The sequence below is a fragment of the Aphelocoma coerulescens genome, chromosome 2 (genome assembly GCF_041296385.1).
Source record: "Aphelocoma coerulescens isolate FSJ_1873_10779 chromosome 2, UR_Acoe_1.0, whole genome shotgun sequence".
NCBI lineage: Eukaryota > Metazoa > Chordata > Aves > Passeriformes > Corvidae > Aphelocoma > Aphelocoma coerulescens.
In genome coordinates this window covers 53,282,829-53,298,685 of record NC_091015.1, presented here as the reverse complement: position 1 = coordinate 53,298,685, position 15,857 = coordinate 53,282,829, and the positions used below count along the sequence as shown (strand labels likewise).

Below are 15,857 nucleotides of genomic sequence, written 5' to 3'. Positions count from 1 at the left end.
TGGGACTAAGAAGAGCCTTTTGTTTGCTGGGTATGGAAATCCCCAGGAACCTCTCTGTGTAATCTACATAAGCAAATAACCTGGCTGGAGTTGCAATCAGAGGCACTGATCTCACTGACTGCAAATATCCTCCAGTGAATTGCAGACACAGCCTCTCCTAAACAAACCATCTGAGGAATTATTGAACTTCTAAAACAGTCTGCTTGGAATGAAGCAGCATAATGTCCTCCTTTTACCCAAGGGAAGGAAAACAGGTATGTTAAAAGACAGATTTAGTGCAAACACAGTGCAGTTTTTACTGTGAAAAAAAGGAAACTTTTTGGTCAGGGTCAGCAGAGGATATAACCGTAAGTTTTGTTCTGTTTCTGCAAAATCTTTCCAGCCCCTGATCAGTATGTCAAGCTAAGTACTTCTCTGTCTGTAGTACCTGCAATAAATTAGGGCTTTAAAAATCATCCCCAAATTGTGCTTAATATTAAGCACCCTGAAGTTAAAAAGAACACATAGAAGAAATGCTGGTGGTTTTAATTTTCTCACTTTAAACAAAACAAAAAATATAGTGTTTCACTTGCAAGTTCTCTTGATGAACATGAAAGCAATCTGTAAGGAAAACAGAGATGCTTAGTTTTGCATCAATATGAGCTGAGGGGAAGTCAAAAGTTATCTCACAATGCATGCTGGTATTGCAAGAACTGACTGCATTGTCTCTGGTTTTGATTGAAAGGAATTAACTGTGGATGGCATTGAGTGAGGATACAAATCAGGAACCAGTTTGCCAGAAATTTGGCAAGAGGACTCATGTTCACACTGTTCTGCTTCTGTTCCCACTCTGAGGGGCAAAAAAGCTGCTGTTGTCAGCAACACTCACTTAACAAATGGCATGTGGCAGGAAAGAAATGAACAGGATGAGCAGCTGTCCATGTTCTGGTCTGGAGGTTTATGTGCCCCGGGGGCTTTTAGTACAGTGGGACTGGCTGTATAAAGTGGTGGGTTAAATGACACATTTTAATTTGCTTCCAGGGAGAATTAAACTAAGTCTGATTAAAGTCACTTAAATCCTGAACATGAGAGCTCAGATTCACAAAGGAGAGACCAAAGGATGTGAAGATCCTTGCATCAGAGGCTTTGCCCATGGGCATGCCTTTACCCTACTGCAGTTAATGTAACCCTCCCAGTGCTGAATCAGTTTGCATTATACCAAGGGCCAAACTAGCTCGAAGTAAGGATAATTACCATGGATCCACTGTCAGGCAGCCATTTGCAAGCTCAGAGTAACTCATCCCTAGTCCCAGACACTGCACCTGTGCTTTCACACCTGGGCTTTCCTTAGCAGGTACCCTGGGGTTTGGCTGAGATCTGCTCCCCCACTCCTCTTTACCTAGAGGGTGGCCTGGGAGGTTAAAGAAGCCAAGTGCTGTCGAGTGGTATCATCATACAGACCTATACCCATTTCATGAAGAGTTTTAAGATGCCAACCAACTATTAGAGACACCCAGATGCCTTAGGGGAGATTTTGCAGTTGAGTGTGGAGCATCCTGGGCTCCTTCCCCTTGGAAGGAGATGCCTTGCTGCTGACATGAGCATGGTGCCAAGTGACAGCAGAGCCCAACCCAAAAACTAGCCAGAATCATTGTTTTTTCCATAATTGGAACTGAGCTTGAACTGCAATTTGGAAATTTCCTTGAAGTGTGAGTTGAATGAGCATTGGTCACAGCTGAACACCATCATTAAAGCAAAACCCCGTGGTGCTCAGACTTCCTGCAGAGAGGGGAACTTAAATCAGCATCATTTGCATGCCAGCTGACCAGAAAGAAGACATAAGATGTGCGAGTTCATACTTTTATTAACCACTTCTCACTGCCTTCCTCTTCAAAGTCTTTCCTACCATACTCTTCTGGATGGTTGTCACATAAAGATGTGCCACCAGTAGGGACTTCATGTGACTGCCTGCCATCCTGCCCTGGATCTCCCCACTTCCTGCAGCAGGGCTAGCCTGGCCTTTCCTCTTGAAGGTGGCATGCTTTTGTTCTGCTCTATTTTGCTGTTGCTTGTAAAGCACCTGGTGTTGCAGGGCATGACACAGACCCTGTGATCCTGGCTCCTGCCTGCTGGCAGCCTTGGCAGATAGCAGTGGGAAGCTGTGACCGTGGGTCAATCTGGAGCGGGCAGGACTAGACCTGGTTCTTCATTCCTGTCCCAGCCTTCCCAAGAAGACACTGGCAGATGCCCAGAGGCACCCAGTTCTTGTTCAAGGATATTTTTTTCCCCAGTGAAAGTGTTTTGCAGCAAGACACAGCCTAGGAGCAACCTCTGATTTGCCCTGTGCTAGATGATGCATATGAGCAGAAAAACGATGGTATGAGACATTGTCCCTTTGGTATTGAAAGAACTTACCAGGAAAAAAAAAAACCAAAAAAACCAAACCAAAATAAAAATAAAGAAAGAGAAGATTGCCACCTGTGTTTGGGCCACCTCAGACATGAAAACCACAGAGTGAACAGTCTGTGACAGGTCTAATCAGGCTGAGACCCCAGGAGCACACACTCAGCCTAAAAAGAGCTCCAATTGTAGGTGTAAAGAGCAAACATCATATGCAGAGTGTGACTCCTGGGTGCCACATCCAGGCTGGCCCTGCTGCAGTAATTATCCCAATGAGTCCCCCCACTCCTCCACTGTTCATGTCTCTTTTTCCCACGAGCAGCCTCCATGGAAAGGAAACTTAATTACAAATCACCTTTTTTTTTTCCCCCACCAAACTGGCCCAGTTACAATGATCTTTTTGTTTGCAATTTAAGGTAGGTCTGACAGCTAGAAAAAAATAACACAAAAAAGCTCCTTGGAGATGCACAGCTCTGCACCTTTCAGCAGATGCTGCAATGATGTGTTAGAATCGAGTTCTGGGGAGAAATCAGGAGCTCAATGACTGCCTGCTACCAGGCACAACGACAGGTGCTTTTAGTCAGCCCCCAACGAGGAGCCAGAGGGAAGCCAGGGCATGGACATGGGCCACTTCCCCATGCAGGAGGTTTGGTTCCATCCAGCTTCTGCTGGGGTCTCTTCAAGGTGACCTCTCGGTTATGTGAGCTGCTTTTGAAGGGGTCTGGAGGAAAGGTCTGTGCTAGTTGAAGTTCCCCAGTAGCACTGACCCTTCTTGTGTTGTCACCAGGCATTAATCTGGAGAAGCTGGTGCAGAACATGTTGAATACTTAGGTGCATGTGTCTTGCACCGAGCCCGCCAGGCTCAGCTACCTTTTGTGATGATGGACTGACTAGAAAAGGAATCTGCAGCAGAAAAAAACAATATTTTCTTGCTTACTGGGGCTTAATGATCAGCTTTGCAGGCCAACAGCAATGAGCACTGTGCCTAAACTCACAGATAAGAAAGAGAAGTTGCAGATAGAGATTAATTACTTGCAGAAGCAGATGCAAATATTTAAGACTGCAAAGCACTGCTAAAGCCAGGTACTTTTCCTTCATAGTTGCTAGATAATTTAAGAGACACATCTCAATTTTTCTTATGAATCTTTTGCAAGATACAGAGCTTTTAGATTACTTTGTACATGTGCACACTGGGGAGTCTGCAGCTTGTGAAAAATGAGATTTCAGTGACTCATCAAAGGTCTTAATCAGCACAGTGCCATAGAGAAGCTGAAGACCTAATGTAGGCTAAATGTAAATTTGTAAAATGGAAATAGCTAAATATTTCAAATCAGCGACATCAATTTCTGTGTGGTTTGTTCGTCTTCCGGCCAGAGTTGTTTCAAAGAGTCGAGGTTTTTCTTAAAAGTAGAAGTACAAGGAAGAGTCACAGTTCTGCTTCAGAGTTGTTTCAAATCAATTGTTTTTCCCATCTTTCCTCTCCAGGCTACGGAGGTTCCTTCAGGACTGAGGAGCGATCTGGCTGAAGATGGCAGCTGCAAGTGTAGTGAGTATACAGCTATGTCACTGTTCATCTCCTTTTCCTTCCCCTCCCTTTTTGCCTCCATCAGTTTTCTGCCTCTTTTGAGCCACTGGTACTATCCCAACATAGCAGTAACGCAACGACTTCTCCACCTCTTTCCAAATTGGGTATTTTGCCTTTTGTTATGTATTTGAAGCCAAGCAAACCATGTTTTGAATTATCTGAGATAATGCTTTTACCACCTGCCATTTTAATAACTGACGTTGGCGGGATGTCGTGAACTGCTCTTTTGTAGAGTTTCTTACTCAGTGGGTCATTTTTATAAATCTCTGCTGTACTGCACACTTCAAGCAATCTGAAATGCTCTGTTTCACTGGCAGCCTTTGAACTTTCTCATTTAAATGGAATACCTCAGGCATCTTCAACTGCATCTGGTAGAGAGGGGTAAATGTGTTCTTTACTGAGCCTCTCAACACAAGTTCACTACATGTCCTATTGCAGGTCACACATCCTGCCAAGAGTAGCCTGGATTACTACAGGAATGACAGCATGGTGCTGTCCCTGTGTGAAAACCCAGTGAACAGCACAGACTTCATGTGCGACAAGAGGCAGGTCAGGCAGTTCGCTCAAGCCTTCCTGCCAGTGTTTTTCTGGCTCATCTTTGCTGTGGGCACAGTGGGGAACACCTTGGTTGTGCTTGTCTATTGCAAATACCACTTCAGGAGGAGCATGATGGATCAGTACCTGCTGCACCTGGCCATCGCCGACCTCCTGCTCCTTTTCACCCTGCCCTTCTGGGCCAAGGCTGCTTCCGATGGATGGATCTTCAAGGACTTCATGTGCAAAGTCGTCAACAGCATGTATAAGATCAACTACTATGGCTGCAGCTTGCTTCTAACCTGCATCAGCTTTGACAGGTACATCACTATTGTCCAGGCAATGAAAGCTAAAACTTGTAAGCGAAGGTGGCTCCTGCGCAGCAAGCTCATGTGCCTGGCTGTCTGGCTGACATCCGTGAGCCTGTGCATCCCAGAAATCATTTACAGCCAGAGCATGCAGGTGGGTGATGTAACAGTTTGCAAAACTATGTACCCACCAAATGTCAGCGTGATCTTCAGAGTTACGGTCCTGGTCTTGAAAGTCGCCATAGGATTCTTCTTTCCTCTCTTTGTCATGGTTATTTGTTACGCCCTTATCATCAACACTCTCCTACAAGCAAAAAGATCCCAAAAGCAGAAGTCACTGAAGATCATCACCATGATCATCACTGCTTTCCTCCTCTCTCAGTTCCCATACAATATTGTTTTGCTGGTCAAAGCCATCAACACCTACACCGGGGTGGTGCACAGTTGTCAGGCTGCCAACCAGCTGGACATTGGGCTGCAGGTCACCCAGAGCATCGCCTTCCTCCACAGCTGCCTCAACCCCTTCCTCTACGTCTTCGCTGGCGAGCGGTTCAGGACGGCGCTGGGCAGGATGATACAAAGCTGTGGCTGCTGCTGGAGCAGGGGCCAGGAGCACTCCTCTGCCTGTGACAGCCAGGAGCACAGCTCAAACTTGTCCTTTGCCATGCTGGGGAGGCGGCAGCTGAGGAACTCTCTCATCGTCAGCACTCACTGGACCTCCTCTGGTATGTCCCCTCCTTGCAAAGTCATGTTGTAAGTTAGTCCTCACCCTCTCCTCTCCAGAGAAGCACCAAGCTCTTTGGAAATCACCTGTATACCCCAAAGATTATCCCAGAGGAGCAGGAAGGGTTGGGGGCCTGTCCTTGAGGTGTGGGACCCAACCAAGGGTTGCTGGCTGAGAGGACAGGAAACCTTTGGCAGATGGGAGCAAAATGGAACCTTACTTGCTATAAACAGAACTGGTAGAGGTCAAAAGCTATCTTTGTGACAGCCGTAAATAGCTGGCCCATCTGCAGCTCAGACCACAACCTGAAATAACAAGTCTTGCAGGGAGGTGGTAAACCCAGCTATGGCAGCAACAGAGGCAGATGAAGCGTTCTGTCCATAGGGAGCAGCAGGAGGGGGCTCAGCCTTCATTCCCCTGTGAGGGTAGCCTGACTTGGGAGCCCTGCCAGATTCCTACACAGATCCCCTCCCCTGTAAAGGAGAACAGCATTTAGCTCTGACACGGGTTTGTTGCAGTGAGCAAATGCTGCTCTCTTTGGCTCCATAGGTGGCTTTTCTTGCAAAGAAAGGCCAATAGTTCACATACATAAAGTGGTCATTGCAGAATGTGATCTGTCTTTCTCCTGTATTTTAGCTGTGTGATGTCAGGTGTGATGGCTCCCGTTTTGATACTGGAAACAAATCATCCCTCACAATAAAAATGTAAGGGCTTCAGAGACATTGAGCTGTCTGTCCCAAGGATATTTGCTGTGTGGTGCAAAGCTGTCATAAACCAGAACACAAAAACCAAATCCATGGTTCAACTGACTGCCAGTTATGCACCAATATCTTTGGAAAATATATTTAACCTAGGGCCCACAAGACAGGGAGTAATTAAGTATCAAACCTGATGAAATTTGGAATGAGACATCAGTTTGTGGAGGCTGCCATTCCCAAAAGTGGTGTGCTGTAATGCACCCCCCAAAACCTGAGCCCACAAGGGCATCATTTATCTGTTCCCCCTCGCTCATCCCCTCACAAGGACATGGCATCGCCTGTCCTGCCTGACTGCAGCCTGCACCTCTCACTCTTCAGTTGCAGGTTGTAGTGCTCAGGAGGCTTTGTTTTAAATAATTTCATTTAACCTGGTTTGCCTTCTGGTAATTAGCTCTTCCAGGGAAAAAGGGTTGTCATTGTGCATTTTTCATTAAAGCATGTAGATAAACACGAGCTTTCTGCAAAGTTTGGTGCCGCTTTTCTAGCTAATAGAGTACCACTGGGCAGATGGGGTTCAAGTGTAGGAACCCAGAGTGCTGAGAATATTTCTCTGCCTGTTTTTAAGGGTTCTTACTCCCCTGAATGACACTGTTTTAACCTCCAACCTTGGAAAAAATTACCAACGGTCAGACAGGAACTAGAACATACAGTGGTGTGACTTAGGTGATAGACTACTATGTAAGATTGTCACAGGGTGAAAATTTAGAGGTTTTGGGCTTCTCTTTGTTGTAAATAGATGAGGAAAAAATATCAAAATGGAGGATTGTTGTTGTTCTCTAAACCTTCTTCTCCTTCTTCTACTACTCCATGTCCTGCAGTAAAAGTAGTTTGGGATGATTGGATAGAGAATTCCGCAGTTCCTGCCCGTGTTACTGAATAATTGGTAGGAAAGTGAAAATAAATATATGTTTTTAGTAACCATTGGTTAAATTATCTTTAAAAGGCTGTGTAAATCTTGATAATTAGAGACTTCACTCCTGCTTTCTGTGCTCTATGCTGTACCTGGGTCACGCTAGTGGCTCTGTTCCTCTGATAAGACTTAATAAACAATTATCCGGCAGCATTGAAACTCAAGGAAAAGTCTTGGTTTATCTTTGAAACTCCTTGCAAGGGTTTTTAGAAAATTCTCTCCCATCAGGAGGGATTTGATTTATGGCACGGTTCAGTGTCATTCAAGTTTCATATACATTTATTAGGGTTTTTTACCTTTTCCTTAGGAAGAAAAATGGTCAAAGATGTACATATTTTTTACTGTATGTGTAAGAAAGGTTTGGGGAGAGGGTTGTGGTTTGTGGTCAGCAAACAGAAGCTGAAATTATGTTAAATAAAGGCACTGCCATGTACACCAAGGGGATCAACTGGTTGTTTCTTGCCCACACATCCTTCCCAGTTCGGATCCATACACATAACCTGCTTGCAATCACAGCATTTACCCCGCTCAAAATAGTCCAAAGGAAAGCTTTGCTAAGCGGGTTTATTTCACATATCTAACCCTTGTGGTGTGGAAGCTGCAGCTGAGAACCCCACAGGCACCCTGAGGTGAGGGGTGGGGTGCAGTCTGGGGAGGCAGGGCAGGTTTCTGAGGGAACACACTGGGGGCAGATGCTTCTCCACAGCAGCTCAGTCCCACTACCCCTTCCTGAGGCTGCGGCTGATGATGCTCCTACACAGAGGGTTCTCCTGGCCCGAAAAAAACCATCCAGTTATGCAAACAAATAAGTGTGCAAACCTTAGCTGCTGCAAGCCCCTCTCCCCTGCACAGCATTTCGCTAGCCCCAGGAACTTGAACTTCATGGCCATCTCAGAGAAGGCAAAGCTTCTTCAGTCCCCCAAACACAGTGGGAAATACTCAAGCTCGATCAGCAGGTAAAACTGCTGAGGGTGGCGAAACAGCAGTGAACTTGCAGCAGTTTGGGGTGACAGGGTTGTCCCTGGGTCATGCACATCCTGGTCTGAATCACACTGCTCTCATCACTTTGTCAGGGAAAGCTAGTGGCCCAGCCTCGCTGGGGGCAGATTTCCCTCTTGGGGTTTGTTCCACCATGGCTGCCTGTGGTCCAGCAGCTGCTGGTGGCTCCCCAGGCTGCTCTCACCACACAAACTCGGGGGGAAAGCTGCATCCCGGTGCCCCTCTGGCTGCAGCCTCGTCACCAACCCTTGTTGGCCAGCACACAGCAAGGACTCAGTCATGGAGGTGTTTTCTGCCATTACTCCCTCTTCCATCTCCTTGGGGCCTCCATCTGCCAGCAGCACAGCTGCTTGTGGTCAAGCCCTCCTTGAGCTCCTCTGTCCCTCTGCCCTGATGTTTTACTTGGATTTATCCTACCACAATCCCTCTTGTCCCTCACTAGGGTGTCCCCATCCTTCACCTGATGCTCTCTTCTGGGATGGGAGGTTTCCTCCCAGGCAAAGGGTATTGGCTCCCCTGCCCCATGGTCTCTCACACATGCCATGGGACTCTGCTCACGTTTTATGCACAGCTCTAGCAGGATGGTCACCGAGCAGTTGCTGGAAGTCCTGGGAGAGGCCTGAGATCTCCCATAGCTTGGCTCCTCTCCCCTCTCTTTAAGACCATTTTTTCCTAGACGTTCCCAGTTTTGGGCTGTAGTCTCCTATGCTGTTGCTCTTCTTTGAAGGGACAGCTGGACTCATATCTGCCCCAAGTGCTGTGTTGTCACTGCAGTGCAGGCAGTCACGTAGCACAGCTTGTGGTACAAGGGGAGGAAGCTGGGAGAGCCCATGAGGAACTTTCACTCTCTGCAGGCAAACCTGCCTGCATAGTGCCTGCTCTGCCTGAAACAGAGACATCTTCACAGAAGCACTTCTTCCAGAGAGCAGGGAAGTGATGGAAGGGTGTGAGAGTACAGGAATTATATTTGGACTTCAAAGCATCCCTGTGACACTTCAAGGACTAATGCAAAGGATACCACTGTCTTGTGGTAGCTTCACATGGTCCCCACAGAAAAATGTGATCCTGTGTGTGCCAAGGCCTGGTCTTGGGGCACAAACTGAGAAACATAAGGCAGAAGTAGGGCTGGGAGAGCCTTTCCCTAGCACCAAGGGAGAAGGTACTATCCAGTATGAACAGAAATGCATTATTGGAAATGGACACAAAGCCTTTCAATGGCTCCCCTGCAGAGCTGAGGTACAGCAAAGTACAGTCACTTACACATGTAAATGGGTATACGTAAAACTCACTCTTTGCGGGTCACTCCTACTCCACATTAGGCTTTGCTGGAGACTCTCCTGGAGGGAAGCTTCTGAATGTGGAGCCAGGACTCCAGATGCCTCCTGAGGTGCTCTGAAACTTCTATTGGTAACTGTAGCTTTGAAATGAGGGGATGGCACAATATGAGGATAACCTTGAATTTCAAAAAAACCCCAAGTAGACCATACAATCATCAGATTTATCTTCCACACAAAGTTATCTCTACAAGGCAGAAAAGGGACACACATTCGCAACGATAAAGAATTTTATTTTTAAATTCCTGAGGTTAAAAAAGGGGGGAAAAAAGCATCAAGAAATATTCCAACACACAACCGTTTACATCTCTGTAACTGTACAGACACTGGTATACATGATTTTTCCCAAATATGGAGCAGGAAGTTTTATGTGAACAGGGTTTGCAATTCTTTGGCAGTTAAGACCAAAAAATGCTTCTGAACAAGTTACAACCTCAGTGATTGAGCATAATTAAAACTATAGTGCAATTTCAGTTTTAGGAAAGAAGTCAGGCTTTTGTAGCTTTGCTGTTTTGTAACATGGTACACTCTTGTGCAATACATCTTTCATAAAGAAACATGGAGTAATGCTGAGTAAAGGAACACTGTCACTTTCTTGAAGGAACTATATTCTTTCCTTCGCATAAACCTCTTCATAACAAAAAATATTACCCTCCATAGCTCCTTACCCTTTCCAGCACCCAGGAAAATCATCTAATTGCTTATGCTGACCACAATGTATAATCTCTTTGTCCTATGAATGTGACATCTCCTTCAACTAATTTCATGATCCATTTAAAATATTTATTTTCTCTTTATTGCATTCCTACAGATAATAAAAAGCCCAATCCAACAAATCACCTGAGCATCTATAAATAAATAGATTTTTCAGCATTGCTGGCATAGCTCACATGAACAAGCATTTTGTGAATGGAGGAATGAAGTGCTTGAATTAAATAATCTCTTACACAATGAAATAATCTCTTGCACAAGCCTGCATTTGTGCAAAATCCTTTATTGGGTTTCTACTTTTCCAGTAATAAACTGTCTGGGACATTCAAACAAAAGGTCTGTACTAATGTCAGGTTCTTTACTCTCTCTGCACAGCCTCTTCCAGCTGTTATGATGGGATTACTGTTCCTGGGAAGCTTCTTTGAACAGCTGCACTCCTGTCCACTTGCACCTTACCAGCCTGATATTTCATAATTTGAAACTTTTTCTCCTTAAGTACTGTCTTTGGTCAGAAGCAAACATTTTATTTTGATCTTTAAACTACAGGTTCTGTTAGACCGACTGTTAGACCTCTTTCAGAGAGGAAAAAAAAAAGCCATAAAATTACTCTCAATGGGCAGGAAAACCTGAAGAGAAGGGACCATAAAGACTCAAATGCTAAATGAACACAACCAGTGGATTTACTCCCCTTCTCCCAAACACAGGCTTCAGCCAGTCTCAGGACTGTCTACATGAGACCTCCAGGGAAACATCTGGCTTACTACACAGAGACAATTATTTTAAGAGCTACATGAACAGGGGCTTAAAAATATTTGCCACAGGATGAAAAGATGTCAAGAACTGGATGTGGAGAGGAAATCAAGAGGCAAGGCTGTCAAATAATTTTGAATAGAGAGATTTCAAATTCCTCTGAACAGAGATGTCATATTTTGGCTGAAGATACTTGACAGTGTCCCTTTACCTTACATTTGGCATTTTAAGAAAGATATCCCAGTAAGATTAGTATTCTAAGTAAACAACAGCAAAATGCTTTTTAAAACCACACCTAAAAGCTTAAAAGAAAACTGCAGCAGACTTCAGTAACAGCTCAGTGAAAATTGCATAGCATATGGTACACAGTACTCCATTTTTAAGCAATAAATAATCTCTTCTTGCCTAATTAAATATAAAACATAGCTTCAAGACTGAAATATGCTGTAATTCATGAACCGATCCGTGCCATTTATTGCAGTTTATTGCCCATGTCAGTCTCTCGTCCATCTCATTTTCATGCACTCAACCAGGTCAGGGCTTAGCTGCCCTGCAGCCCTCAAGAGCTTGCACCTTCCACTGACCACTCTGCCTGGCAGAGGGTTGGGAGCACACCACCACCACGGGTAAGAAGGCGGCTGAAGGCAAGAAAAAGCCATTGATGAGCCAGAGACCTAAATCCTAGGTGCTCCATGAAAAGTAGTCATTCTTTCACAATCTTTTTCAAGATCACTGTATTTATATCTTGTTAACAACTGGAACAAATTATGAGCAACCTTTAGCTTTATCTGCAATTCTTTTCTTTCCTATTATCAGAAATTTCCTTCTGCCTCAGCTGCTCCTATGCAAATGTCTAACACTTGGTTTGTGATCTCCACCTCTTAATCAACCAGTCTTTTAGTGTGGGAGATCCCGTATGGGTACTGGATTGGACCAGCAATACATAAACACCAGCTGGCCTCTCCTGACCACCTTTCCCAGCTGAGCTCCTTCCTCCAATTCCCTGTCCTTGCTTTTACATTTTTAAGTTTGCCCCTTTCCCTTCCCCAAACCATTTGCTTCAGCTTATGCTTGCCCTTTTTTCTTCTTTCCCCTCATGCTTTATTTTCTGTCTCCCACCATGACCCCTGTATGCCAGCTACAGCTGCCACCAGGTCTCTACAGGGTTCCTCACAGGTTGTGCTGGTCTTCTACCAACTGCTGCACTAAAACCCTCCAGGTCTGAGGTTTCCTTTGGAGATCAGTAACATGAGAAATCAGACACACTTAAATTATGAGGAGGGCTGGTTGGGAGAAAGAGCTTTTCCTCTTTCTCCTGCCAAATGTTTTGCCATTCTTTTGGAAGACAGGTTTTTTATATGGAAAAATCCATTTTCAGATATTTTGACAAAAAGCTGAAATTCTATACAGAAAGCAGATGGCTTGTATAGAAATTTTATATAAGTGAGAACCCAGTCTTCCCTTAAAAGGCAGTGTTAACAGCCCCCAAATCTGAGATGGAAAGTTAGCAGTTGGATAGGGCAACTGCAAGGGTTAGGAAAGGGACAGAATACACTTAACACCACTGGGTGGAGAGCTCACCAGGCCTGGATATGCATTCCGTTTTGGATGGACATTTTGAGACCGGTTCAAACACTATTGCTGCCTTCCACGTGGTTTAGAGAGAGAGACGCTGCTGATCTCCTCAGAAACTGTGCTTTCCTGTGAATGCTGATGACTAAGGTGCTAAGGCAGGAAAAAGGAATGCTCTTCTTCCCAATATCACGCAGTGAGCAGTGCTTTATTCCACAGGGGATGCTCTGCTTTCTGCCACTGGTGCTCAGTGAGAGCTGGGTTCCATGGACCAACATACAGAGTACGGTGAGCCAAAGTGAAAGGAGTTGCTGCTTCGTGTTTATTTCTTCGTAACTGGTATTCAGTGCCAAAGCATTTTAAGAAGCCAGTTAAGACTTGCCAAATCTTAGCCCAAAAATTATAAAACTCCTATGGTTTGCTGCTTATAAAACTTGGAAAAGATAAAAAATTCTAGATGGATTACCATATTTGCCTGTGAAGATTGAAGTATTACATAATTGCTGCTCTGACTGTAAGAGCAGTACAGCAGAACAGAGATGGTTATGATTATACCTCAGTGAAGAGGTCAAAAATAGGCATTTTTCTTTAAATTTCCTTTTGAAGGATATTTTTGGAAGAAAAATAGCTCAATTTTCAGCAGAGAATTTCAGTTTGCATTTAGACACCCCCACACTTATTTTTCTCCCCACTGAAAAAATATTGGTTATTATTGACCAGTTAAACCAAACAACATGGCTTTTCAGCAATCTGTACACAGTACAGAACCATTAGTGTTCCTGAAAAGGCTTCCATTTTTTAGTGTACACATCTCCTCTTAAGTGCATTAGAACTATTGCATAGTTTCAAAGTCTTCAAACACAGTGGTAATCAGAATGCTTACATGTACACAAATAATAGCATATCTTAAAAATTTAATTAAAAATACATAGTATAGTAAAGGCTATGGAAAATCACTTCCATCATAGATGACAGGTCGTTCTACAGCCAAGTGATAAAACACTCTTTTTGAGATAAACCTGCCAAGGAAAGAAAGAGAGCAAAAAGATCACATTAGCTGAAGCCAACAAGAGAGGAAGCTTCTTAAAAGTGCATTCAGTCTTTCAGTTTATACTTGGGCAAAAAAACTGACAGTTTGTTGTAAAAAGGACAACAATCCTGACTAAACTGTCTTGGAATGAGTCACAAATTACTTGCTAACTTCTGTTAACCCTCCCAAAGATCCAAAAAGAAGAGTGGAATTCTGCTGTGGGGGTAGGAAAAAAAACCCCAAACAAGAACAAGATCCAAAACTCAGTCTTGAAGATCTCTTGGCAAGCAAGGAAAAATTTCTAATGCTTACTTCTGAATGGCAGAATAACGCGCATCTGATCAGCTCCCCAGTCTGTAAAACCAAGCTTATTTCACCTTTTATACCTGGCTAGGACCTACCTAGAGAATGTGTTGTCAAATATCAGCGTGTAGATTCCAGGGTTTCTGACTTTCACTTGTCCTCTGATAGTTTCCTTATGAGAGTTGCAGCGAGTCATTGGGATAAGAACCTGGAATTCAATACAAATCAAAATGAAGTTGGCTATTTGCCCTGTAAATTGACACTTTCTTTCAGAAAACCTTGATTTCAGCCACCTTGAAACTCCCACAGTGCATATATGCCTGCAAAACTAATTAACTGACTAGCATTAAAAACTCACCCAAACTAAAATCTCGCTGTGAGACATTTGTTTTCCTTTGATTATATCTTTACAGCATTAACCTATGGTGATTCATCTCTGCTTCAGAGATAAAATCAAATCCTGAACTTTTAAATGTCAAGCTAAGAAACTTCAGTAACTTCAGCAAGTGGTACATTAAATTCATTTATCCAAGAGCAATATTTGGCTAAATATATCTTTTAATATATGCTTTTATGCTCTCTGTGTTATAAAATAAGCTTTCTCAGCAAATCTTAATTGTTTATCTGAGCTTACAGCACAAGTGTGTGTATCTGTGCTTCTGTGTGTGTCTTGCTGTAAAACCCTAGCACAGCTGTCAAAGAGCAGCTGACATAGATCAAGAATGACCTTATAAAACACAAAGTTTTACCAAATAAGTATATCAAAACAAAAGTAGCATTCACACTCCATTCAGCTTTCAGATTAAGAAAAAGAGATATTTCACATGGAGTTAGTAACCGTGCAGTGAATTAACACAAGCTATATAAATGTCTTATTCTCCTAGGAAATCACAGCCACAGAGTTCACCCTACTACGGTGGATTAAACCAACAGCTGCACTGTCTTCAGTAAAACTTTGCAATTAGTTGAGTAAAATAGATTCACTTAACCCATAATCCTCATGAAATATGGACAGCACATTTAAAATCGGGTACCCTGCGCACTGGCAAAGAGATTTTGCACACCATCAAAGCACTTAAGTATATGCTTCATTGTAAGAAATGTAGATAACCCAAACAATATTTCTGTTTCCCTGTGGCTTCTGATCAAGAGCCTGGCAAAATCAGCTTTAAAGAGTTTACAAATTATGTGAAATTGAGGGAAAAAAAGAATTTTGCAGACTTGGACTTTTATTTTTGCTTAATAATAGTGGGTGAATTTCAGATGCAACCAAAAGGAGCTAGAGGGTTTTTAAACTCAACTTTTGCAGGCAACATTAAATAACTAAAGATGTAGCTTTGCCTTTAGCAGAACTGCAGCTTAACTGGAGAAACAAATCCTTAATGCAATAGCAACTGGCATTCTGGTGAAGACCTCCTAGCAATATTTGTCAATTGCTGTAGGCTGGGTGAGTGTAGAACACTACAACCTCTAAGGTAGTAAGGAGACAAAGGCCTTACTTTGCACTGATCCAGCGGTGTGTCTTCAGATTCTTGGTAGACAACGCTGAAGGATATGCTTTTGGGGTCTGATGAGAAGATCCAGCTAATTGTTAGGCCCATCTCTGTAACAGTGATGGGAATGATACTGTAGGTGCTGGATTTGATGAACAGCTCTCTGTTGCTTTCTCCAAAATTCATGATCTCTTCTACTGTAAGGGGTAATTTGATCCTGTGAGGGAGAAAAATATGATTACTTGAAGAGTCCAATCCACTTACTCAGACAGAACCACTAATCATTGTTTTTTATTTTCCATCTATTTCTGGTAGACCCCACAGCATATTTGGGACAGGTCCAAAAGATGCATGAAAATTCAGCCTTAGATGAAAGCAAAAACTACAAAAACCTGACTGATATTAAGAACCTTCACTGCTCTGCCAAATGTGGATTTTGTTCACTTTTATTTCATTTAAACTAAAGA

General features: G+C 43.5%; 2 protein-coding genes across 6 annotated transcripts in view; one reads left to right on the top strand and one right to left on the bottom strand.

The window, feature by feature from the left end:
• The first annotated feature begins 2,994 nt into the window (after positions 1-2,994).
• Positions 2,995-5,563, top strand: CCR9 (C-C motif chemokine receptor 9). 2 transcript variants are annotated; one of them, XM_069005846.1, is made up of 3 exons: positions 2,995-3,063; positions 3,865-3,925; positions 4,403-5,563. In XM_069005846.1, the coding sequence occupies exons 2-3, from the start codon at positions 3,908-3,910 to the stop codon at positions 5,561-5,563; spliced, it is 1,179 nt and encodes a 392-aa protein (XP_068861947.1). In that variant the 5' UTR covers positions 2,995-3,063; positions 3,865-3,907. The 2 variants fall into 2 exon arrangements, with proteins under 2 accessions (XP_068861947.1, XP_068861946.1); XM_069005845.1 differs by having other exon boundaries at positions 3,033-3,111.
• A 4,180-nt stretch (positions 5,564-9,743) lies between these two features.
• Positions 9,744-15,857, bottom strand: part of FYCO1 (FYVE and coiled-coil domain autophagy adaptor 1) — a 46,013-nt gene continuing 39,899 nt past the window's right edge. For all 4 annotated transcript variants that reach the window (XM_069007478.1, XM_069007479.1, XM_069007480.1 and 1 more), the window contains 3 exons: positions 15,397-15,607; positions 13,996-14,105; positions 9,744-13,583 (listed from right to left, as the gene is read on the bottom strand). In XM_069007478.1, coding sequence (XP_068863579.1) covers positions 13,508-13,583; positions 13,996-14,105; positions 15,397-15,607 — 397 coding nt within the window. In that variant the 3' untranslated portion in view covers positions 9,744-13,507. The remainder of the gene's footprint in view (positions 13,584-13,995; positions 14,106-15,396; positions 15,608-15,857) is intronic.